Genomic DNA, 27,337 nt, shown 5'->3' on the forward strand with positions numbered 1-27,337 from the left:
CTTGAAAAAAAGATATAAGGTAAACATCAACAAAAGCAAAACAACGATAATGGAAATAATGGAAAGCAGTTGAAATAAATCAGATGGTGCTGACGGAATTAGATTAGGAAACGAAACACAGTAAATGAGATTGCTATTTGGACAGCAAAATAACTAATGATAGCTGAAGTAGACTGGCAATGGCAAGGGAAAGCATTTCTTAATGAGGGAAATTTAACATCAAAGACAGATTTAAGTGTTGGGAAGTATTTTCTGAAAGTATTTGTATGGAATGTAACCATGTATGGAAGTGAAACACAGACGATAAACAGTTTAGATAAATAGAGAATAGAAGCTTTTGGAATGAGGTGTTACAGAAAAATGATGATGTTACAGAAAAATGATGATTAGTTGGGTAGATCACATAACTAATGAGGAGGTACTGCATAGAAGTGGGGAGAAAAGAAATTTGTGGCACAACCTGACTAGAAGATGGGAATGAATGGTAGGACACATTCTGAGGCACCAAGGGATCACCAATTTAGTACTGGAGGGAAGCGTGGCAGTTAAAAATCGTAGAGGGAGACCAAGGGATGATTACAGTAGGCAGATTCAGGACGTAAGTTGCAGCAGTTACTTTGAGATGATGAGGCTTACACAGGATAGAGCAACATAGAGAGCTGATTCAAACCAGTCTGGACTGAAGACCACAACAGCAGCATCTTTTGAGGTAAAGCCTAACAAGGGTGTAACACACAGTAGGCTGTGGCCATAGAGTAGGAACTCAATATTTACCTGAAGTGATTCAGGGAAATCATGCAAAATCTTATTCAGGACAGCTGAATGTTGATTGGACCATCCATTATTATTATTATTTTCCAGTTTCCACTGTGTTCTGTAACTTCCCTACCTGAAAAATTGTGTCAGTATCTCTCTACACGAAGAGTGATGTTGAACTTAGAAAGAGATTAATGCCAGCATTGTCTATGGCAGAGTTTTGGTGAAAGATTTTCCAGAGAAAAAGAAAAACCGTTATAGCATGAAATTGTATCATGAAACGATAATTTTTTCAACTATTATTTACTTGCGTTAACAACAATTTTATGAAGAAGGTTCCTACTTAGAATATAGGCAAATTTTATGGGCTCAGCGATATTTGCATTTGATTGGCCACATTATCTGCAACAACAATTACCTAGCAAATATTAAAATTACTGTGCAGTATGTGTTTCCAAAATAATTATTATTCAGATAAAAATTTATGTTTAGTTGTTTCCTAAGGTGCTTCTATGGGGATTTTTAATTTACAGGACAGTTTTATACTTACAATTTCATGATACATGGCGACGACATAATTTCAGCCCCACTACCAAACATCTGCCGGAGAATCAGTCTGTACTGATTTGGGGAACTACGTTTCCTGACTGCACAAGTGTATCATTTTAAATGACATGCTGCAATTTGCTAGATATTTTCGTTTAAAGATTTAATTGTTTATATTAAAATCTAATACTAAATTCCACTTAAACCACAATCAATAGTGCAGGACCTGATGAATCTCCATCCTTGTCTCTCCCCCCTTCAGTTCAGTCCAAATACTGGTCAGATGCACGTCTTCAGTTGCCTATCTTGTCCCTGTCTCCTCTTCTCTGCATAACTATTGTACCCTACACCACACGATCCTGCTTATAGTAGTAAAGCCTTGATCTCCCTCTACAATTTTTACCCCACACATTTTCCTCTATCACTGAACTGATATTACTTCATGCTTTAGAATGTATCCTATTAGCTGATCTCTTCTTTTACTCAAGTGCCATAAATTTATTTTCCATCCAGTACTTCAAATTAATATCTAAAAAGGCACACAAATGTAGAAGGAAAGTTGTGTCTATTGCAATATGTTATTAATTAAAATTAATTTAAAATAAACTGTATAAACAAGCATATGTTAATTTTTGAAGAACAGTTATGAACAATTTTCAATTTAGGACTCTACATATTTACAGTCATAAAGCAAGGTGAAACTGGGTTCTTTATCATTTTCTGGTTTTAATTGTAACTATTTTTATAGTGGTACAGTAATTTTGGTTCATGTGCCAGTGTCAAGCATCTACAAATGTACAAACATACAACAAAAGAACAGGAAACGTAATGGCAGAGGAATGGTACATACAATAAAATCTGTATACTCATTTTGCTAAGGTTTGAAGCTTCTCTTGATGTTCTTCCATATTTGAGATTTAAAATTGGGTTGTTTTGAAAATCATCCTTACTCAAAAACAATTAGTTTATTTTTGTGTTTACCCAGACATGTTTCGACACCTATGTCTCATCTTATGTGGGTCAAATTTTTATTTCTGTAAAGTACATTATGAAATTTATAATAATTTAAATTTTGTAGGCCTAAGAATTACAATATGTGCAATTTGCTTTGTTTTGTTTTGACGCTCCTCTTAAAAATTACGTCGCTAAGCAAATTGCATTATTATACACTGGTTTTTGTGCTCTTTTTCATCATTTTTTGACAGCACATTATGTACAAGCTAGCCATGAAGAAAATTAATGCATATTTATCAAGAATTGTTTCATGGGTAGAGGTTATGTGCATTTCTGTACTTACTTCTCCTCCCCCCCCCCCCCCCCCCCCCCATCCTCCCTGTTGCGCGTATGGGTGGCGTCTCGACCAATGGCTATTCAGTGCACTGTTTCCACACAGTTTTTCACAAAATTTTCACTCACTGGTTCACTTCACGTGCACTTACACAAAATGTGGTGAAATATGATCTGAGCAGATACTTCAGACTCCATTCTCAGTGAGAGGTGTTATGTTATTGGCACTGCTCACTTTTTCATTGTTGGTCTTGTGTATGTTGTGGCTCTAATTTTGAATGTTTTGTCAGAGCTGGAGTGGTGTAGCTGCTGGGGCAGGGCTGAATGTGTGTGTGGGAGGGGGAGAGGGGGCGAGGGGCAGGGGCAGGGGGGAGGGTGGGAGGGTGGGGTGGGATGGGGGAGGGTGGAAGGGAGGGTGGGGGAGAGAGAGAGAGAGAGAGAGCGCACTGGAAAAAAGGGGGTGGGGAGGTAACTGAGAAAACAGAAGTTTTTTGTTTTAGGCTGTTTGAGTGTTATGCTTTATGTGGGGAGGTGCCCTTGTATAGTTCACTGAGTGTTTTGTTGTGTGCTGTAATTTCATTCAGGAATCACTCTCCTTGTATTATTGCTTTTTGTATATGGTAGTTCTCCCCTATTGCCAGTTTTTGATAGAGACTGTTGCTTTCTCTTAGGATCTTAAGATCAGTGTTCATGTTATTTCGGTGGTGGTTTCCTAGTATTAAATGATATGCAAACATGGCGTGTGTACTATCACTTATTAGGGCTCCGAGGTGTTCAGGGTACATCATTTTGAAATTTCTGCGTGTTTGGCCTATGCAGACCGACTGGCATGAACTACAAGCTAACTGATATATTCCAGCTTTGGAGAATTTGTCTGCTGAGTTGTTCTTAGTGCTTATATTTTTCTATACTGTGTTATTTGTGCGGAATGATATTTGTAGCCCTTGTTTCTTCAGTATGTTTCCCATCCTGTGGACTTTTTGTTACTGTATGTGTTTGTCTGGAGTTTGTGTTCTTGGTTTTCTGTCATGGCTGGTGATTTGTTCATGGTTTGTTCTCTTTTAATTTTTTTTTTTTGTTGTTGTTGCTCAGTTTGTCTATCATTTGTGTGTTGACCCATTCTCTTTATTTGGTGTATTGTGTTTAGTTCCTGTGTGTAGCTGAGTTTGTCCAGTGGAGTCCTGTTGAGCCTGTGTCTGAAACTTGAGAGTTTGTGTGTTTGGGGGTGGTTGGAGTCTATGTGAATGATTGTACTAGTGGCTGAATGCTTCCTGAAAATTCCAAAATTATGTTTGTTGTTGATTCTGTGTGTGGTGATGCCTAAGAAATTTAAGTTTCATTTCCTCCTCTGTCTCAACGGTGCCTTTTATTTTTGGGTGAACTGTATTTATGTCATTGTGTAATTGTTTCACTCAGGTATCTGTTTCATCAATCAAGCAAATGGTGTTATCCACATATCGCTACCAGTATATAATCTTTTACTGTTTTGGATGTATTATTTCACTGAATATTTTGTTTTCAATGTGGTCTAGAAATATGTTTGCAAGTAGACTGCTTATGGGGGAGCCCATTGGTAGGCCACCTTTTTGCAGACAGAACTCCTGAAAGTGAAGTAGTTCTGTTATAATCTTTAGGGTGGCTTCTATTTCGCCTATGTGTGCACTTATACCTCCTTGATACTGCAGCTGTTTTTTAACAATGCTAACTGTTTCTTCTGCTGGCACATTTGTGTACATGGATGTGATGTCAGAAGATACAAGGGTTGCTCCCGATGGTATGTTTGTATCTTTTATCTTTTCTATCAGTTCACTAGCATTTTTTAGGTTTCTGTCATTTGTGAAAGTGTATAATTTCTGTGATAATGTATGTAGGTGTCTAGCTAGGTGGTAAGATGGAGCATTTTTGGAACTGATTATGGGCCTAATTGGACAGTTATTTTTTTGTATCTTTGGTAAACTACTGAATCTGGGTGCTTTGAGATTCTTGTGTCACGTATTTGGCTCGAGTTTTGTGACGGTGACTCAGAGTTTTGTATGTTTCTTTGGTACCTCATGGTACAATCTTGAGTAATTTGACAATGCTGTTCTTTTCTATAAATTCTTCTGTTCTTTATATACTCTGCCCCAGTCATAAGTACAAGTGTATCCCCTTTGTCTGCTCTGGTCATGATTGTGTTGTGTTCTTGGGAGTTTTTTGTTTTGTAAGTACAGAAACGCACATAACCCCTACCAATGAAACAGTTCTTGATATATACGCATTAATTTTCTTCATGGCTAGTTTGCAACAGCTGTTAAAAAAAAAAAAGAATGAAAAGGTGCACAGGCACCGGTGTATAATAATGCAGTTCATTTAGTGATGTAATTTTAAGGTGAGTGTCTAAACAAAACAAAGCAAATTGCACATATTGTAATTTTTAGGCCTACGCCAGTTAAATTATTATAAATTACATATCATACTTTACAGAAACAAATACTCTGACCCACAGAAGATGACACACAGGTGTCGAAACATGCCTGGGTTAAAACAGAAAACAAACTAACTGTGTTTGCATAAGGCTGATTTTGAAAACAACCCAATTATAAAATCTGCAATTTGCCAACATTCACTTACTTGAAAAATTTGATGCCATGTTACACCATACAAACAGTTTAATAATAACAATGGCCTTGTGGAGCTTTGTGTCCTTTGGCAATCCGTAAATAAATAGAAGACAGATACATCACATATAGTGCCATGGACTGAAACTGCTTGTGAGCACAGAGTACTTACAATGAAATGAATGGCCGTTTTCACTGACATGAATAGTGTGTGTACGAACACATGTTATTCACACTCAGGTTGAAATACAACTACAGCTGTACAAAATAAGTCAACGCGCAACAAATTTAATGTTAGAGGTATACGCATCAAAGACTGATCAGTCAACAGCACTTTATATTTGGTCAACAGTACACTCGGCACTCAAACTGCACACCATCTGTGTGGATAACATTATGTTGAACAACTAAACTGTGGTAAATAATGATAGCTAATAAACCATATAACATACATAATGTGAGATTAAAAATGAAGAGCAATCATACACAATAAGGCAGGAAGCAGAATATACAGGACATTCATCAAAATAGTAAAACAAGACAGTTAAAACAATCACTGATAGTAGAATCAGTAACTGTGGGTGCTTTTTCTTGCTCCACACTCAATAGAACTGTTAACCTGCATTTACAACAAAACGAAAACACCGTAGGGTTGTGCGTACTGAAACACATAGTAACAAGTAACAGTTGCAGTGCTGATAAGGTGGGCAAAATGTATGCTATAAAATTTGGGAATAAGAATGGCAGAGTAGATAAAGAAATCACACTGACAAGAAATGGACTGGAAAGCATTCTGTACATGGTCTCCATCACAGGTCCACTATAGCTACCTAGAACTCCCAGATTAAACCTTAGTCGGCAATTCGCCTTTCCAATAATTGATCTAATACAACCTATCCATCTTGCACTGTTCCACACTGTGTGTGTGTGTGTGTGTGTGTGTGTGTGTGTGTGTGTGTGTGTGTGAGCACGCTGCACATACACTTTACTGAAATTTATCTGCTACTGACAGTATATATGTTAAGTGTCTACCAGCCAGCAGCACTGGAAAATAGCATATTTTCCAAACTGCAACTGTGTGCTATCTCTGACATAAAGTGACCTATTTTAAGAAATTCATTGAGGCTGCGAGTCCATAATATTAAAGAACTTCACATCATATAGTAAAATTCATTCAAACTGAACTTACAAATAAACAAGACTAAAAAATGATCGGCATCACTATTTATAAGTCTAAATTACATGAACCGAGAACAATTTAATTTAAATATCTGTAAACCTTTGCAAAAGACTATGTGGGACTACAGAATCTTGTTATGCCAACATCTTCCCTAGTAGACTTCACAACCTCTAGCTGGGCAGGCCAGCCTGCTACACACACAGTTCTGGCGTGTGCACCTGGAAAGTGCCGAAGCGACACGAAGTGTGCCGTCAGCCGACTGCAGTAGGCGTCAGGTTACCTTGTGCCGCACTGCCAGGGCCCCTCTACATGACGAATAAGAGCATCATCAAAACAGGAGTGGACAAATGAATATAAATAGTACCTGCTTCAACCTCACTGTACCTGTTGTCAACTCTGTCTACAAGGACTGTTACTCCTCGACAGCCGTCGACCCAACGTGGGTTGTCCAGTTTCGTCTCCAACTAGCCGCCACCTCAACTAGCTACCAGTCTACAGACAACGCCCGGACCTGCTACTACTGGGGCCCGGACTGGCAGGCTCCGGCTGTGGCCTGCTGCAAACTGCCTTCGACCGACTGTGGGGCACCACCGAGAGGTCCGGGTTCGCAGTTCACACCTGCACGCTTCTAAGCATCAGACCCTACGGCGAGGCACTGGCCGACTGCTGCATTCACACATGGGCACGGCACGGCCAGCCTACAGACGAGCCTGTTGTCACTGCCATCCCGACATCACCAAGGCTGTGACGACTGACGCAGCTCTGCTGTAACAGTGATCTGCTGTCTCTGCCTTCCATTTTAATGTAACATGGGTTATTCAAGAGTATTATCAATGTTCCACTGAAGACGTTCATACCAACAAAAGACAATCGTGTCTTTTATAAACATTTTATGTAATGTGAAAAATATACTGTATTTTACGGACTATAAGATGGTACAGACCAAGACGTACCATAATTTTAAAGGAATTTTTCTGAAAAATAACTTTTTCCATTTTTATTATTAAACTGCAAAGCCAGACTAAAGAAGTCTTAGTTTATACACCTGAACTGATCCAGCAAAACTCCCCCCCCCCCTCCCTTACTTGTCCTTTTCATAAATAAGGTGATCTTCATTGCCATCGAAAACATTACTTATGCCGTACTTCTTGAAAGATTTAACAATAATGTCTTCTCTCACTTCAGACCACGACTGTTTCATACACTGACACACTGTTTGAAGGATGTTTTAAAGCTCCCTTTAGTGTGAATTGATGTTGGTTTCATCCATCATCCATTTGTTCCACTCCTCTCACATACACAGGGTGTGATTCAAAAGGTTGAAGACTTAACTCAGAACTAGAAATTTATTGGACATTTAAGTACAGCACACGAAAATTCTTCAAAAAAATGATCCTTCAGCAGCAACACAGCACTGCCTACATGTCTTCCACTGTTCGCAGCCCTTCTGGAAGGCCTCGGGCGTCATGTTGTCAAGGGCTCTCGTCTAAGCCTGCTGGATGGTGTCAAATCGCTTCCCTTTTAGGCCTGTCTCGATTCAGCGGAAGAGAAAAAAGTCACTTGGAGCCAAGTCGGGGTTGTAGGGTGGCTGTGGTAGTGTTGTCATGTTGAACTTGGCCAAAATTTTGGTGGCAGCACGCGACATGCGAGCAGGCACGTTATCGTGGTGGAGAATCCGATCGCCCTCGATTGCCGGGCGGATGTGGCGAACTCTATCTTCTTTAAAGGCCTCTCGAATCATACTGGGAGTCTCCGTGGCAGTTTTGTTCAGTTGCACACAAAACTTAATCGCATAACGCTGCTCTGAGTGCCGCTCCATTTTCACTTCTCCCACTTTTCGGCCGAGGTCAATGACACGCACTCACCCTACAAGCGATGCGCACTCTCCACAGTTCTGGAGGCAACTGCCGCAGTATCAGTTCGTTCCCCGAGACCCCCCAATACTTCTCCCACCCGGCGGAAACAGTCCGCGCGCTCTCCTCTACTCAGAAATAAATCAGCCTTGAAACTTCTGAATCACATCTTGTACACTTTACACAATTTATTTATAAAGACATCTAGGGGTTCCAATTGTGAAGGGAGTCTTCCCAGAATAACAGCAAGCTCTATATTTCCCTGTCTCAATTTCTCTTTCACAGAATTTTTCAAATGACTACCAAACTGATCTAGCACAAGAAGAGAACTCTTCTTCAATAAAGCACCTTTCTTGTATCCCGCACTCTGTTGAACCATAATTTCGTCATACCAGCATCGTCCATCCAACCTTTGTCATGTATGTGAACAAAAACTGGTGGCATTTCAGAAGGTTTTGGCATCATTTTGCACTCAAAAATGATCACTGGATTAAGTTTAATACCATCAGTACAACATGAAAGGACAACGGTGTTATGAATTTTTTCTTGTCCATTTATTTTTATAGTTGTAGAACCTTTCATAGCAACAGTTCTGTCACTTGGCACATGAGGAGTTCCGTCTATATTCGCTACTTAGCTTAGTTCCACAGTGGTTTTCTGTCTATGTCTAATAACAAAGTGATGTAAAGAGAATATTTACTCCTCATACCCTTGTGGCTTTTTCTGAGATACGAATGTTCCCTACTCATGGTGTGGCAGTCAACTCATCATATATGCACACACGAAAGGAAAACATCGCACTGTGAGCCAGACAGCCACTGGGACCGACACTGCTGCCTGGAGTTGACCGTGATAGGGAATGCACCCACATCGGCTGTATGGACTCTGCCGAATAAAATGTGTTGTCGTTACCACTGCATTTACGATTCCACGGCAGCGAGGAAACTGGTTTCTCACATCAGCCGCCCACCCTAATATGCTGATGTCATACTGGCATTCTACAGCAACAACAACACACTGACCATCCAGGCATCATAATACTTTAAACCTTTACATACAACTCTTAATGAGTGCAATTTCATAGTCCTGATTTAATCACAACAAATCCATACAATACAGGATCTTCAGTCAGATGTAACAAGTGGGTACTCTCATGTCATCGGCTCCTAAAATTTAATTTTTTTTTTTCCAAATTTATAATACCTCCAAAATAGTTGTTTGTGTAACATGTGACAGGTACATGCATCCCTGTATTCGTCGTAGCATATTATCCACAAGTTCATCAAAGGCACTGTTGGTAAAGATTGTTCCACCCTCAACAGCGATTCAGTGTAGATTCCTCAGAGTGGTTGGTGGGTCACGTCGTCCACTAACAGCACTTTTCAATCTATCTCGGGCATGTTCAATAGGGTTCATGTCTGGAGAACATGCGGCCACTCTAGTCGAGCGATGATGTTATCCCGAAGGAAGTCATTCACAAGTTGTGCATAATGGGGGTGCGAATTGTCATCCATGAAGACAAATGCCTCACCAATATGCTGCCGATATGGTTGCACTATCGGTCATAGGATGGCATTCCCGTATCATGCAGCAGTTACTGTGCCTTCCATGACCACCAGCAGAGTACGTCGGCCCCACATAATACCAACCCAAAACAGCAGGGAACCTCCACCTTGCTGCACAGTGTGTCTAAGGCGTTCAGCCTGACCGGGTTGCCTCCAAACACGTCTCCAACGATTGTCTGGTTGAGGGCATATGCGACACTCGTTGGTGAAGAGAATGTGATGTCAATCCTGAGCGGTCCATTCAGCATGTTGTTGGGCCCATGTGTACCGCGCTGCATGGTGTTGTGGTTACGAAGATGAACCTCACCATGGACGTTGGGAGTGAAGTTGCATATCACTGCAGCCTACTGTCTTCAATTTGAGTCTTAACATGAGGTTCTGTGCTTGAACAAAAAGCATTATTCAACATCGTGGCATTGCTATCAGGGATCATCTGAGTCATAATCTGTAAGTAGAGGTTATGCACTGCAGTAGTAGCCCTTGGGCTGCCTGAGTGAGGTGCATCATCGACAGTTCCTGTCTCTCTGTATCTCCTCCACGTCCGATCAACACCGCTTTGGTTCACGCCAAGATGTCTGGGACATTTCCCTTGTTGAGAGCCCTGCCTGGCACAAAGTAACAATGCCAATGTGATCAAACCATGGTATTGACCATCTAGCCATGGTTTAACTACAGACAACATGAGCCATGTACCTCCTTCCTGGTGGAATGACTGGAACTGATCGGCTGTCGGAGCTCCTCCATCTAATAGGCATTGCTCAAGCATTGTTGTTTACATCTTTGGACGGGTTTAGTGACATCTCTGAACAGTCAAAGGGACTGTGCCTGTGATACAATATCTGCAGTCAACATCTATTTTCAGGAGTTCTGGGAACCAGGGTGATGCAAAACTTTTTTGATGTGTGTAGTTAATTGAAGATTATACCACAGTCCATTAAGTAGAAAAAACGATAAGCTAATTGACAGAATCCAATAATGACCAACACCATTCAAAAACTAAGCATTCCAACTTTCCAGTAACATTTCAAATTACCTGAAACTAAATATGTTCTGAAATAATTAAATTATGACCTATTACCAATTTTTATTGCAGATTTTGCCCTAACCACTGTTAAATTTTTGACCTTTTACTACCTTAATTTTTCTGTACAACTAGCTACACCCGGCAAACTTTGTTCTGCCTCTGAAAATCTTTATATGTTATAGCTGACCCGTCAAACGTTGTTTTGCCAAACTATCTCTAGTCTATAAGAATAATGTATACATGTAACACAATAGCTGCTCTTGGCAGAACCATGTGACACAAACAATAATAATGGCCGAAAACTGTGTAGGGAGCGAGAAAAGGCTTAGGGGGAGGTCCGGCAGTATCTGCCATTATTAGTTCTAGCGTTCCTACAGTAGATCGTGCAGATTTAACAACTGCAGCCGATACACAGCTCGTCCATGAACATACAAACATGTTTGTGTCTGAATGTGTTTGCCAACATTATGAATAAGGCCAAGAGCACATGCATCGATTTTTAACCATACCTAAAAATATTGTACAATTAAATTCTTTTAGAGGAACAAAGGAGAGCATAGGAACTTCTTTGTTCCACTACAATAATTTGATTGTGCAATATATTTCGGTACGGTAAAAATCGATGAGTGTGCACTAGGCCTAAATGTCGGTTTGGCGAATGGCGCATGCTACCTAGTTAAACTTCTCGGTCTAGTTACGTCAATTGAAAGAGGGATATTCAAGTCGTTGCTTTTGGTACGTTTTCTTCAATTACCTATCTACTGAACAGTGAAAGACTATCACTGGTAGACACCTGGCGGGAATAACTGATCAAGTGATAATTGATCAGTTACCAATTGGGGATGAAAATTATTAAATTACTAAAACCGCTATTAAAAAATAGGCATTGTTGGTAGAAGGGTGAAAATTTAGGGTTGTAAGTATTTTTAATGCCACTTCTTAAAAAAATAAAAATAAAAAGTTCTATCCAAAAAATAAGAAAATTTTTTTTAGGGTGGACCACCCTTATCACTTAGGGGTATGAAAAATAGATTACGACCGATTCTCAGACCTACCGAATGTACATGCAAAATTTCATCAGAATCAATCAAGCCGTATCAAAGGAGTATGGCAACTAACACTGTGACATGAGAATTTTATATATAAGGATGTGATGTACAGCACTCATTATTAGTTTCATGTACGGAAGTACAACAGTATCCACATTTTTTCTAAACTTCTAACCAGTAACATTTTTTGTAATCTAGATTTTAGAAAAACATTGCAGTTCACCTAAATCAGCCAAATTTAACCTACCCATTTTCAAATTATCATGCAGTTAACAAAATAATTTGTTCTTATGCTAGTCTTCATAAGGCCATATGGGCCCTGGAATCTGTAGTCTGGAGCCAGAAATCACAGAAGCTACAATTATGTTGGTCGGTACAGGAAAGTTCACCACACTTTTAACAGCTCACAAAATGTTCTGTTTTTGAGTAGCATTCTGTGCCCTGTTGTGTGTCATTTATAAACTCAATGAAAATATCTTATAATTACTTTGCACTGTAAATTTGCATTCAACTTAGATGACTTATTAATTTTGTCAATGGATACTGCTGCAATAACAATTTAATGAAGCAATAGGCAATGCTAACTAGTGCAAACGTATATACCTGGGCAGCCTCATTTAATAGGTGGTTTTTTTTTGCTCAATGTGAAACACTTATCCTGATGAAGTTATTCTTCACCTCAACACTGTGGTTAATCTTGTGACTTATGTTGATTATCCTTCCACCACACTATAAACAATTGCTAATTATTTAATCAAGAGTAGGTCTTCTGCACTAAACCTGTACAGAAAGAATTGTAACCAATCATAGTGTGTAAATTTCCTTTATCTGCATTCACAAAAGAACTATAAAATCTGAACTGAATATTAACCATTAATACTTCAAAAGTGGCATTAGAGGTGACTAATATCAAACATTACATACTGTGTTGGCCACATTATTCGAACTATCCACCTGTCACCATCACTTTTCAGTCGGTTATAAAGATCGAGAAAGAGGCGCCAGCTACCGAGAACAAAAAAACAGGTAAAGTGAATTAGTTACAGGTATCTCATCAAGCAAGAACAGTTTGGGCTCAACTATTCCTGCCTTTTCTTTATGTTAGCATAAAGACACCATTTATCATCACCAGTAATGATGCAGCATAGGAATGGTTGGTGTTGTTCACGAGCCAACTGATGATCATGCTAATTATTGTGAGTTTGTCTGAGAGCCTGTAGTACCAATATGTTTGATTCTTGAACCTTCCCCATTGCAAGCAAGTGTCACGATGGTGGAATGATCACAGTTCATCACGTGCACCAGTTCTCAAGTACAATGAAGTGGATAATTGAGGATTAATGCATTTAAATGATCTCCATCAAACCCTGAAGGACTTCCTGAACGTGGAGTGCACTACTATCAAAACTATCTTCCTTAAACTGAGAAAACTATTTTCTTGCCCTACGGTGTATGATGGCACTACCACCCCCCCCTCCCCCAACCCCCCAAACATGGGGTAAATGTTTCTATGTTTCTGGTCGCCTCCACTGCTGTCGTCCCTTTACTGAAATCAAACAGAACAACATGTCGGACACATTCATATTTCTCCACTTGACATTCCATTTTCTCGCATCCACAGCTCCACTCACTATCTCTACATGACAAAATGACTACATAAACTTGAACAGTGAACTACAAAAAAAAAAAAGGATAATAAATAAACCCACAGCAATCAGGATACCAACATGCAGAACAAAACCGCTACAAACTTATGCACCAACCTAACAGCATAAATAAACTCACTTTCAGAATTCACAATAGGATTTTACAGCTAAGTACAACAGCTCAACGACGTACTATTCCCTGGACTGTCATTGTCCACTTGTGGTAGTCTTCAGTACAAAGACCTGGTCAGTGCAACTCACCACATTAGTCTATCCTCTGCGTTACTACTGCAATGTACACCCAATTAAACCTGCATACTGCATTTATGTCTAGGTCTCTTTCTACAATTTCTACCTAGTCACATTTCCTACTGTTACCAAACTGACAATTCCTCAAGATGCCTCAGGGTGTCTCTCATCATCCGATCCCTCCATTTACTCAGATTTTTGACATAAATTTATGTTCTCACAAATTTGATTCAGTACCTCTTCCTCAATTATTTGATCTACGCATCCAGTCTCAAAATTCTTTTGTAGAACTGTATTTCAAAACCTTCTCTTCTTGTTTGAACTGCTTTTTATCCATGTTTCACTTCTGTACATGGCTACACACCCGAAAAATACCTTTAGAACAGGCTTCCCAACATTTAAATTTACATTACATGCTAACAAATTTTTATTTTTAAAAAATTCTTTTCTTGTTATAGCCAGTCTTCATTTAAACCATCATCAGTTTTTTCTGCCCCACAAGTGAAACTCGCCTTATTTTTAGTATCTCATTTCCTAATCTAACTCCCTCAGCATCATTTACTTTCATCTGACTACATTCCAATATCCTTTACCTTTGTTGATAGTCATTTCATATCGTTTTCCAAGACACCACCATTTAAATGCCCTTTCACGTCCTTTGCAGTCTGACAAGGACAATACTGTCATCAAACATCAAAGCTTTTTTTCCCTTTCCTCAGTGAACCTTAATCCCTTCTGATATTTGTCCTCCATTTCCTAGACTGATTGATTGCTCAGTGTACAGACTGAATTAAATTATAGACAGATTATAGACCTGTCTTCTATTCAGTAGTCAGTTTCAAGAACACAAAGTACCCTTCCCCGAGGTCTGTTTCCATACATTTTTCCGTTCTTCAGTAAATAATTTGTGTTAGTATTTCCCATCCGGGGCTTACTACATTGCCCACTAGTGCTGCTAAGACAACACTGTACTGACACTTTCTACCGTATCTTCCTTCGCCGTCGGCGTTGTCGTGGTTACCGTGAGACACCGTTATACCAAGAGGAAAGGCGCGTCGATCTTAGAGCATGAGATATGATGACCTTAAGCCATTGACAACACACAACGGTCACGGTAGCACCTGATACCAGAATAGCTGCAGTAGTGAAGATCTACGAACTATCCCCTGTTGGCCAGGTCCCCAAAACTTAACTCGTAACGAGATCCCTTCAAAGCAAATTGTCATAACGATCGTCTATAAAGGCTTTGTACAACGAGAATAAATGTTACGGTTTATGGAATAATAACAGATACGACCAAACTGTCTTGTCTCTTCTGCTTTATTTAACATAACTTCGTTCACAGTTTCATTTCGCATTCACCATTCATTCACCGAAACCCTTTGATGAACAGTTTTGGTTGCTTAACACCAACAGTCAATGATAATGATACAGCTTTTCTCCTTTTTATAAATTGAAGCCCGCTCTCCGTGATATAATAAAAAAAAAAACCGGTCTCAATACCGCGTGCCTCGTGAGACGCGAATAGACTTATCCTGGAATTGACCGCCCTGTAGGTGTACTCAATTTAATGACCACACTTCACTGTCGGCTATTTCGCGTAACTGAATGTCCATTTGTTAATCTGATTATACACTGTAGCTATTTAAAATTCGCCCCTTTATTTTTCACAACACACAATTAGCACTTCGTTACTTGTTTTCTTTTTTTTTCCTTCTAAGAGTAAACGGAAAAAAAAAGGACGCCGTATCATCGGCTTAGTCGATATAAAGCAAAACACCTTAATATGCCCAATTTTACCTCTTCTTATAGGATCGGCTACCTTACTCATTAATTTATTACATATTATTTCCAATAACGCTAAACAGGTATCACCGTTATATTTTAATTGTATTCAAAGGCATGTTACTACTATTATGACCGACCAAATCATAACAAATCGCGCGGCGTGCGTTTTTAACGATAACTTTACACTATTCAAGTTCCGTTACAGCTGTCTTGACTCGTAATGTTACAACTTACTGTGCAAGCAGTCCAACATCTTGTACATCAACGGGCGAAGGTAGATGCCGGCAAAGACGAGCGAACTGTCTGCCAGAGCGGCAGCAAACACCCGCAGGACAGCAAGCACCTTGCCCTCGTCCTGCGATGATACGCCAAGATGAGGCAGTTTGAGCAGGACGAACTTCAATGTGTCATTCACAGTGTGGGAGCTGACTGGGAAGCCCGACACACTGCCACCAGGATCCGTTTCCGAGGCACTTGCAGCCGCTACGCTGTCAGCTTTGTGTCCGCATTTTGATTTCAGTACCTGCACCATTAATTAGTTAATACTAAGATTTGTACAACTTCTATTCATTTAATTTCCCTGTGTCAAAAAAAAAAATTAAATGATTATAATTTGGCAAAAGCACAGGTGAAACAGAGAACCTACAAGTTGGTGACTGTTTAGTGAAAGAATGTCCCCGAGACTTACAGGTTTAAATTCTAGATTTCCCTAACCCAATGTTTATTGCATGTAAGATCTTTTTCTTTCTCTCTCTCTTTTAGTTGCTGCATCACTTATTAGTGATTACTTAGAGTTCAGTTAGGATTTACAGTTTTATCAGCACCTCTGTAAGGCAGGGTTTCCTAAGGGAAGTGAATAAGTGCTTCACAAAAAACTATTAGTAACATGGTGTTTTTTTCCAAGTTTTTCTAATTTTTTAAAATTTTTATGATTTCTGTGTCATCAGTTACAATCTAAAATAGAAGTATCATGAATAAAACAAATTCTCTCTTTTTTTTTTTAATTATTAGTTTCAGGAACCCTCAAAATAAACAAGGTGTTCCATCAAAGTATCGGGATTCTCATAGTGTCAAAGGAAAAGTTTGAGAACCTGCACCCTAACGTATAAGACATTCCTTTGTTCAGTACTCAGTCACCACATTACGTCACTGTGGGACAACCTCGAGCACGTACGAGAAATACTCACAGGAGCATTCTTTCAACTGTTGTCAATGGACTGTAGTACCAACAGGTTTCGATAGCAGCAATGTATCAGTTTCAAAGCAGACACTGTTCGTACCACGGTCATTGTCAACACTAAGTATGGTCATTGGCATAATAGTACCTTGCACTGAAATCAGTAAGAGAGAACTGAAGCCAGAATATTGTGATGTGTAGCCCCGGGTTGGCCTCCCTGACAAATGATACTCGCAAACAATACAATGGTATAATGAATTATTATGTAGAAGACTACAATTACTGTGCAAACTTATCATTTACTTGTCATGTACATTGTATGCTTTGAGCTAAGTCACCCTCAAGCAGTTTTCTACAATCTCCCTTCACCTTTGCAGGTGTACTTCGCTCTGAGAATATTATGATGGGTAATAATTGAACACACTGAACATCGTTTTAGACTGATCTGAAGACCGTTCGTCATTGAGCTGGAACTGCTAATGAACAAAGAAAATTTGCAATTTTGATGTAAGGTTTTCATCCACACATTAAAAATGCTATCAGCCTCACAACAAAATTGAGAACATTGCAAGAGCATAGGATTCAAAATTGGGATTAAGAATAAATTTACAGGACAATCTTTGTAAGTCTTCGAAACTCAATACTTTTGGCATTTATTCCTAGGCTGATGCACTACCCCATCATAGGAGACCTGTACACGGAGCATACCCACAGTGCCTGCAGAGCTCACGAAGCTACTGCACTCAACACTATCTGGAAGGCACACTTCATTCCTCGACATGACTTCTCACACAACAAGTAAATGACAAGTTTGTGCAGTAATTGTACTCTTCTATATAGTAATTCATTATACCCTCGTATTGTTTGCAAGTATCATTAGTCAGAGGCCAACACAGGGTTACACATCAAAATTTTTCAAGCTTCGGTTCTTTCTTACTGATATCAATGCAAGGTACGATTATGCGAACTACCTTGCTTAGAGTTGACAATGACCATAGTGCGAAAATTGTAGTTCAACACCACCGAAGAGACTCTCAGAATACTGTTAATTACTAAAATTACAATACTTTTGCAGCAACAGAGTCTATCCGCATTGCCACCTTGACAATATGTACATGTAGAATTGCGTGGATGGTTTCTTCAGTGACACTTCTTATAATTCAGATTTTTTAAATTAGTTTCACACACTACCCCCATCTTACACACACACACATTTCCTTCTAGAACTCGCAGAACTACGAGGGAAAGTCAAGTTCTAATTATCACCTAGTTAAAATTATTTTTTTGAGATGATGATAATTAAAACTTTATGAATACAACTCATAAGCCAGATAGTACTTGCATCCTATGTAGGTTTGAAATTCAAGTTACATGATGCATTCATTCTCTGAGAATTTAATCTAGAACCAAGTCTTTTTTACTGACCCTGAGATGATTTTCGACCAAATGAGCCTCTACAGCCAGTAGGAGGTTACGTCCAAATGTGGACACCTGTATCATCAAATAGAGAAAGAGGGAAGTCTTTATATAAAAAAAAGCTCATATGCACTGTAATAAACACAAGTAGGAATCAGTTAGAAGAAATGGTTATTAACCGATCCGTAAAACAATGGTGTGGATTATCACTTAGTCTTTAATATTTACATCAATTTCGTTCTTCACAAATCGAAATGTAAAGTAAACCAAGGAATTTAAGGTAGTGAATGACGAGTAACTGAACATGCTTTTGTTTGAGGATGATATTTTTCAAAAAGAATGAAGGCGACTTCCAAAGATCAGTCTGCACAAGAAGAGAAACAATTGGAAATGACGATATTAGAACAGAATAAATATTTTCAACATGAATGAAAAAGTTCAACAGTATCATGAGAATTGTAGACACCATTTCACGAGAATGTCAGGTCATTCAATGGGGAAAAAAGACACACTGGAAGACCTCTCGCAAAAGATGGGCACGATTTTGTTCGAGAGTTCAGAACAGGCAACAGCCTAATAAGATGATGATTCTCTGAGGAACTGTCAAACAAGATGGACTTAGTTATGTGTTCCATTGATCAATCACACAGTAACAATTATGATGTGGAGCGTGTCAAGTGTGTAAGAAATGAACACATTAATCATGGTCTTTTTTGTGCTTAAAAGCTTTATCGCCCACTCCATTCCCTTAAATGGCATAAAATGCATATATTATACCTAAAGATTTATCTATTCCTATTCACTAACTGATCTATTTTAGTACAGAAGGAGTTGTCAAGAAAATATGATTTCAATTTATTTTTGAAACTATTACTACTGTCAGACATTTTATTTCATCTGTTAATTTATAGAAAAGTTTTACAGCAGTATATTTTACACCTTCTGTGCCAACAATAGGTTAAGCATAGTGTAAGTCAGTCTGTCTTCTGGTACTATAATCATGAATGCCACTGTTGTTTTTAAACTGGTCTATGTTCTTGAGAACAAATTTCACTACAGAATAAATGTACCCGTTGTAGTTAACAGGGGTATGACTTATCGCTGTTTTTATTCAATTAATTGTCTTAAATGTCTTTAAATTTCTAACCCTTTGTCATGTTATTTTAACCATTGTGTTAAATACATTTTCGGCCATATTACTGCATTTACTATTTTGCACATTTATTTATAATCCCAAGTTTCATTTAAATCTGCAACTGCATTATTTTGTCCACAATGCCAACAGGAATTTATGCTTCAAATGCTTGTATGATTAATGTATAAAAAATGTACACTTTGTACATAACAAAAAATACTTTTTGATATCATTGCACGGATTATTTTGTCTTGTTTTTTAACCAATAGATAAGCATTTTCAAATGCTTGAATATTGCGATAGGTAAAAAAGTAATTAAAATCACATGCACGAAGTTCTAAATGAAAACAATGCTTGGGAGAAAAAATAAGAGCAAATAAAGAGAATACAGTAAAACTTGCTCAAATTGGCACGTGTATAATTTGGAAATCTGGCCAAACCGTACAAGTATTTCAGTCCCAACACATTCAGTGCACTTTTAAATGCCGATATTTTGTATAAAGCAGAATGTGCCAAACATAGAAATGGAAAGCAAATCTTAGAACGTACTTAATAATTCATTGTATACTGCAGAAAAGAGCCTATACAGTACTACTGTATTACTGTTTGTTATTCATGACTCTTCAAGGATGTTACTTTTAACACCTCTGTTAAAAGTGGCACAAAACAAAGAAAATAGGTCCAGCGCAGCGCGACGCTGCTGGTGTGGACCTAAAACCGTGCCACTCTATGCAACAACGACCATACATCAAAGGAAACATTTCATTCATCAACACACTGTAAGCTTTCAAGTTTTCCTCATTACTGACGCATTCTGCTGCATATGGAATCATTGTTGCGCATCTACCAACACATGCAATGTGCGCAGTGAAAGAGATGGGTATTTTTCCGTTAAACATTGGTTTTACCCAGCAAGGTCATTATTTTCTGCAAGTTTCAGTTTACTAGTAGCACTAAGAGATACAGTAACATGATGTCAAACAAACGGTATATGTTGTTAACACTTAACGAAAAGTTTAATGTAATCGAGGCGAGAGAGAGAGACACACTCTCTGTGCGTTTCAAATGTGGCAAGTCACAAATTTATGAGATTAAGAAACAAGGATAAGATTCAGGGCGAATGGATGAAAGGAAACGGGCTGATGAAAAGAAAGGCGAAGAAGACCGGAAATGAAGAAATGAACGAAATAGTGCGGGAACGGTTCATATGTGCGCGGACAAAAAACTTACCTTTATCTAGATCCACATTGCAGAGTGAGGCCCTGAAAGTCGCTAAAGAGCTTAGAATTATCGAGTTTAGGGTATCCACAGGATGGCTGGACAGTTTAAAAGCTAGGCACAAAGTCGTGTGGAATGAAGTGTTTGGAGAAGCTAAGGATGTGCACGAAAGTGTAGCAACAGAATGGTAAACAATACAGTCCAACTTAACTGTGAATTCTGACCTGAAAAACATGTTCAATGCCGATGAAACGGGACAACTTTATTGTGCGCTGCCTTCAAAATCGCTAGCAATTCAAGGTGAAAAATGCACCGGCAGAAAACTGTCCAAGAAAAAGATTCAATGTACCGCTGTGTGGAAACATGTTAGATGAAATGGAGAAGCCACTGGTGATTGGAAAGGTGGCAAAACCACATGGTTTCAAAAACAGAGATGTCAGTAAGCTTCCAGTCACATGACGAAGCAATAAAAAGGCGTGGACGGTGAGCGGTCTTATGGAAGAAAGGCTGGTTTCTTTCAATGCCAAAATAACGAGAGGATTTCACCAAGTTCACCTTTTCCTAGACAATGCAACCTGCCACCTGAAAGTAATATTATCAAATGTGAAATTGTCTTGCTTCCCTCCAGATTCAGCCAGCCTCACACAACCCGTGGACCGAAGGGGTTATTTACACATTCGAGAGCCATTATAGATGATGACTGATGCTGCCTCTTAGTGTTGAAGAAGCCAAAAGAGTGTTTGCTCTTGCACAGTCAGTTTCTGTCCTGGACACAGTAAATTGGATTGGCTTGGCAATAAAGGAAATAAAACCAGAAACTATCACCAAATGCATCAACAAAGTGGGGTTTGGGGGGGTCAAGAACAAGACACTTCTGTGGCCATCAAGGTTCAAGAAAATGCATCAGCAATTGCTGAATTAATGAAAATGTGAAACATTTCATGTAGTGCAGATGATTGCATTTGAAGTGAAGACTTTCTTTCAAAGTGAATTGTTTTCCAACAACCGACTCAATCAACTGTTTACATTCGGTTGTTCTCATCACTCGCTACAGCCTCAACCTCAGTTCTTTACCGCTGAAAAATGCAGAGTACCATGGGAAAGTTGAGAATCTCTCTTAATATGAATTCATGATCTAACAAGAAAACTGTGTATACTAAAGTAGTGATCATGATTCCAAACAATTTTGTTTTCACTTTTCTTAAATGTGATTTAGTGAAAGGAAAATGATACCTTACTATATTTTGTGGTTCACAAAGAGTGCTTAATGGAACTGGATGTAGTTTCAAATTCATGAAAAGTTGTTGAAATCGCATTGGACATGACATTTCATTGGAGCCTAAGGATATGTCAAACATTTTAATAATTACTCACTTTAAAAGCAATTAATGTTCACCATGAAAATATGTGCTAGATTGAAATAAAAAAAATGCAGTATGCGGTACTTAAATGAGAACTGAAAAATCTTAAGTTAATGTAAGTAAACATGGAAACTTAAAAGGAGAGACCTCCATGGGACGGACCGACTTTTAGAAACTGTCTATAAGCTCATGTAGGTTAGGCAGGGTCCCAGGTATTTCATTCTGCAGCCATTCACTCTGGTGGGCACTCACTTGCGAGTAACTGACGAAAAAAGAATGTATTATTTTGTGTAATGTTCTAGAACCTTCAAATAGTCAGCTCTACTTCAGATACATTATGGTGTAGTGGTTAGCATACAAGCCTGATGTGCAGAAGAGAGTGGATCCAAATCTCACAAGGTGTGAAATCTTTGTATTTTTAAATAGTTATCGAAATGACTACCATTATTTTTATTCAATTAATTTGTTTAAATGTATTTTTTTAATTTCTTATTGTTTGTCACATCAGTGTAATCATCGTACAGTAAAACTTGCTCAAAACAGAATCGCCTGGGACTAAAATAATTTTCCAAATTGGACAAGTTTTCGGATTACACAAATCTGACTGGGCTACGTAAAATTTGTCAGGTATGATGCACAAAAGTGCAATTAAAATTTTTAATTATGCATATATTGTATTTACGTACCTTCACTCCAGCACAGTAGATGTTCATTTACCGTGTATTGGACTCTAGACCACTGGACTGTTACACTAATTGATAAATAACAGGGCATTTCTTTATTTTTGCTCAAACTTTAAATTTGTTCATTATTTTATGTACATACATATTATTCCCATGTTTATTTGCTTTACATTTCACTTTTTTTGCCACATATCAAGGAGGGAAACTTGTTTTAATTTCCTGTTTCCAACAAGTTGGGAGAATTTGTGTGTGCTGTAAATTGCATATATCGTTTATGCACGCAATGGCTACTTCAAGCTTATTAATTTTTCTAGGAACATCATTTTGCTCTTCTTCTTCTTCTTCCTTTGCTTCTTCTTCTTCGTCATCCTCTGTGTTGCAAATTTCTTTTAAATCTGTTGTTGAAGTCAACTGACTTGACATATCGGTTGAATTATTCATTCATTCTTTTGAGTGAAACCAGTCAATGAAAGCAACCGAACGGAAACAATCGAATCAGTCGGTTGTAGGTTTTACACATTGATGCGATTTTTCTTCATTCATTTCTTTCATATGAAACCAGTCTGAGGGAGCAACCGAAATGAGTTATTCATTTTTTCGTTTTGAGGTGAAAGCAGTCTTTAGTTTTTCTGTTGGTCAGAGCTTGCATTTTTTGTTTCATTCAATTGAAAGCTTGTTTGGCACTTCAGCTGAGCGAGTTATCTATCTATTCTTCTGAGTGAAACCAGTCTATTGGTACTTTTATCAGGTGAAGCAAAGCACTGATATGTAATACAAACCGGGATACACACATCCACAGGTGCCTGCGAAGACAAGCAATAGACACATGCATTTCATTATGTATCGAAAGCTTAATTATTCTTTCCACCATTTAAAACTGATAAATAGATAGTTGTGCATTAAACTGTTATATGTGCGATTAACACCTAACTATTGAAAGTTTTGTTGGGAGTACAAAACTGAGCAAGCAAAGGAGTTCTCTTAGGGGTATACGAAGGAGAAAGGAACACTGACATTTGTGTGACTGCATGTTATGTTTTACTCAAAAGAGATGATATCCATAAATAAAATGAAAATTTGAGAGTGCCTGCATTGCACAAGCTCCGTGTCAGTGTAAGGGAACGATCAATTGGTACGTAATCAGCATGGTTTCAGAAAACATCGTTCTTGTGCAACACAGCTAGCTCTTTATTCACACGAAGTAATGGCCGCTATCGACAGGGGATCTCAAGTTGATTCCGTATTTCTAGATTTCTGGAAAGCTTTTGACACCGTTCCTCACAAGCGACTTCTGACCAAGCTGTGGGGTATAGTCTCAGTAGTGCGACTGGATTCGTGATTTCCTGTCAGGAAGGTCGCAGTTCGTAGTAATAGACGGCAAATCGTCGAGTAAAACTGAAGTGATATCAGGTGTTCCCCAGGGAAGCGTCCTGGGACCTCTGCTGTTCCTGATCTATATAAATGACCTGGATGACAATCTGAGCAGTTCTCTTAGGTTGTTCGCAGATGATGCTGTAATTTACCGTCTAGTAAGGTCATCCGAAGACCAGTATCAGTTGCAAAGCGATTTAGAAAAGATTGCTGTATGGTGTGGCAGGTGGCGGTTGACGCTAAATAACGAAAAGTGTGAGGTGATCCACACGAGTTCCAAAAGAAATCCGTTGGAATTCGATTACTCGATAAATAGTACAATTCTCAAAGCTGTCAATTCAACTAAGTACCTGGGTGTTAAAAAATTATTGTGGGGAAGGCGAGCCAAAGGTTGCGTTTCATTGGCAGGACACTTAGAAGATGCAACAAGTCCACTAAAGAGACGGCTTACACTACACTCGTTCGTCCTCTGTTTGAATATTGCTGTGCGGTGTGGGATCCTTACCAGGTGGGGTTGACGGAGGACATCGAAAGGGTGCAAAAAAGGCAGCTCGTTTTGTATTATCACGCAATAGGGGAGAGAGTGTGGCAGATATGATACGCGAGCTGGGATGGAAGTCATTAAAGCAAAGACGTTTTTCGTCGCGGCGAGATCTATTTGCGAAATTTCAGTCACCAACTTTCTCTTCCGAATGCGAAAATATTTTGTTGAGCCCAACCTACATAGGTAAGAATGATCATCAAAATAAAATAAGAGAAATCAGAGCTCGAACAGAAAGGTTTAGGTGTTCGTTTTTCCCGCGCGCTGTTCGGGAGTGGAATGGTAGAGAGATAGTATGATTGTGGTTCGATTAACCCTCTGCCAAGCACTTAAATGTGAATTGCAGAGTAATCATGTAGATGTAGATGGCTACAGAGACTAATTTCAATCGGTTGTTTCATTCAACTTAAAAACAATCAACCAATTAATCTATTGCTAGAAACAGTCTGTTGTCCAATCACTAGCTGCAACTAGAATTGTCTACAGAATACTGAACAGTATCACTGCTGCTACCACTCATTTTTATTTGTCTGCAATGTCCCTCACCTGATCAGTGGCATTTTGGCAATTTTGGATTAGTGACAATTTTGAAATGATGAATACAACACTGCATTACTTAACTTGACCACTGTCAAGTATTAACATTACATTAAACTTGTCCAATTAATTTGTATAGTATATTCATCACGTGTGAACACACACACATTCTGCTATGAATACTTTACAGTAGCTGCAATTTTTAAATTCAGTTTTTCCATGCAGTTTAGATAAAACACAAAATGGAAAATAAAGTACATTTAGGTATTCTCCGCACAATGAAGTTACCACATAAATGTTACTCTGACACAGAGGTGTTCCCATGTTGACAACTAAACAGGTACTGCCTGGATCATTATCCAGAACTCCCACATACAGAAAAGCATATGAATAAGCAAGCAAAATTAGTGGTCACAAGATTTACAATAAAAGAAGAAATCTGGTTAACTATGGAATGGATAATGGGAAAATTGACAAAAGTGCAGGTTCTACATTGTGAATACAATGTCTACCCCCATGGGGATTCTCAGTTCCTGCCTACATTGGCTAATATGTGTAGTTTTCCAGATTGAATAATTAGGGCTACAAAACTATATCACTGAATTTTGGAAATATGCACTAGTTAAAAATGGAATATTCTTAAGACGAAAATAATTATTAGGAAAAACTTTTGAAAGAGGTTTTCGAGAAACGAAATATTTCTTGGAAATAGGAACCACAGGACTTAAAGTTCAGAATTATTGTTACATTTGGATTTATTTATTAGTTCACTCCAAATTCTCTCTGTGTGTGTTTGTGATACTTCTTAAATTATGGAAGTTTCTTTACATAAACTATTCCCATGTAATTTAAACACATTATTATTAGTCATTGGGAAACTATGTCTTTAACAATTAATTCTGATGAAATTAGACCTGCACATGAAATGAACAATTTGGGTGGTTCCCTCAAATGTGTTCTTGATAAATCATGAGCACTTAAAGAAAAAATATATATAATTACTGTCAGTAATGGCATACAAACAAACGAATGGTTTCAATTTTCTCCATTACAAGTAACTCGTGTCTCCTCCACACTATTTACTGGCAATTAAGGCTGACCTATACACGCAAACTCAAGACGGAGAAAATTCGGTTTCAGTGCTACAAATGAACTGCAACATATCGCTTTTTCTATGCAAGGTGATGTGGTACCAACTGATTAACAGTCTTTGTTTGAACTCATTTACAATTTATGGGTGACCCAGGCAGATTCCAAATGAAAAAAGAACGATAGCAAGAAAAATAAGAGCAAATAAAAAACTGAACACTATGATGAAAATGATGCCATGAAAGATTAGAAATAAAACAATTACATTGAAACCAATTAATTGAAAGTAATGATAACGAAAGTCATTTTGATAAAACTTCAAAAATAAAAAATAACCTTCTGGAAAAAATAGCAAACAGAACTGGTCTCCAAATTTCAGATGAAAAAACAAAATTGATGACAGATATAAAAAATTGGCAAAATTTCACAGAAACACAAATAGGTAAAATGGAGTAAGTAAATAAATTTAAATATCTTGGAGAAACTATACAATGGAATTGACTGGACTAGAAAAATCTGCAATAGATGTAAAAATTAACAAAATGGAAAGAGCATATGGTTTGACCAAAAATATATACAAGAAACGTATATTTAGAAAAACAAAACTACAACACTACACCACAGTGGTACGACCAGAATGTTTATATGGATCTGAATGTCTAAGAATCAACTATAAGATGGACAAACTAGAGGTACTGGAAAGAAGGATTATCAGAAAAATAATGGGTGCAGTAAAAACTGCAGATGGTTGGAAAATAAGAAATAATGAAGAGATCTACAAAAATATAGAGAAAATATCTGAAGTAACAGCCAAACGAAGATTAACCTTTCTTGGACACCTCTATCGAATGGATGGAAACAGACTAACAAAACAAATATTCCTATATTTCTGGAAGAAGAAATCAACAATAGCATGGATTACAGAAGTAAGGGAAGATTGAGAAAGAAACAGCAAAGAATCAGAAATAGCAGAAAGAAATCTTTTTAAAAATAAAATACTAAATTTGGAAGGCTTTCAAAGCAGAAGAAATTAAAAAAAAATAAAAAAAACAGGAACAATGTGGACAGAAGAAAAGGAAGAGACTTCATGGGGAAAAAATGAGGGAATACTGGAAAAATAGGAAACAACAACAAAGGAAGAAGAGGAACTGAAGTTGTTAATATAATTCTAGTTGGTCAATACAATTGTAAGAAAAAAATTTATCACCTGACAAGATTGAAACCCATGACCTCCTATAGCTTAAACTATGATTTTACCACCATGCTACA

At 38.2% G+C, this 27,337-nt stretch overlaps 1 protein-coding gene across 2 annotated transcripts in view; it reads right to left on the reverse strand.

Moving 5' to 3' along the window:
* The window catches only part of LOC124720418, a 79,679-nt gene that overhangs the window by 31,438 nt on the left and 20,904 nt on the right, over positions 1–27,337 (reverse strand). For both annotated transcript variants that reach the window (XM_047245772.1, XM_047245771.1), the window contains exon 3: positions 15,775–16,063. In XM_047245772.1, the coding sequence (XP_047101728.1) occupies positions 15,775–16,063 (289 nt within the window). The remainder of the gene's footprint in view (positions 1–15,774; positions 16,064–27,337) is intronic.

The sequence above is a fragment of the Schistocerca piceifrons genome, chromosome 11, assembly GCF_021461385.2.
Source record: "Schistocerca piceifrons isolate TAMUIC-IGC-003096 chromosome 11, iqSchPice1.1, whole genome shotgun sequence".
Classification (NCBI taxonomy): Eukaryota; Metazoa; Arthropoda; class Insecta; order Orthoptera; family Acrididae; genus Schistocerca; species Schistocerca piceifrons.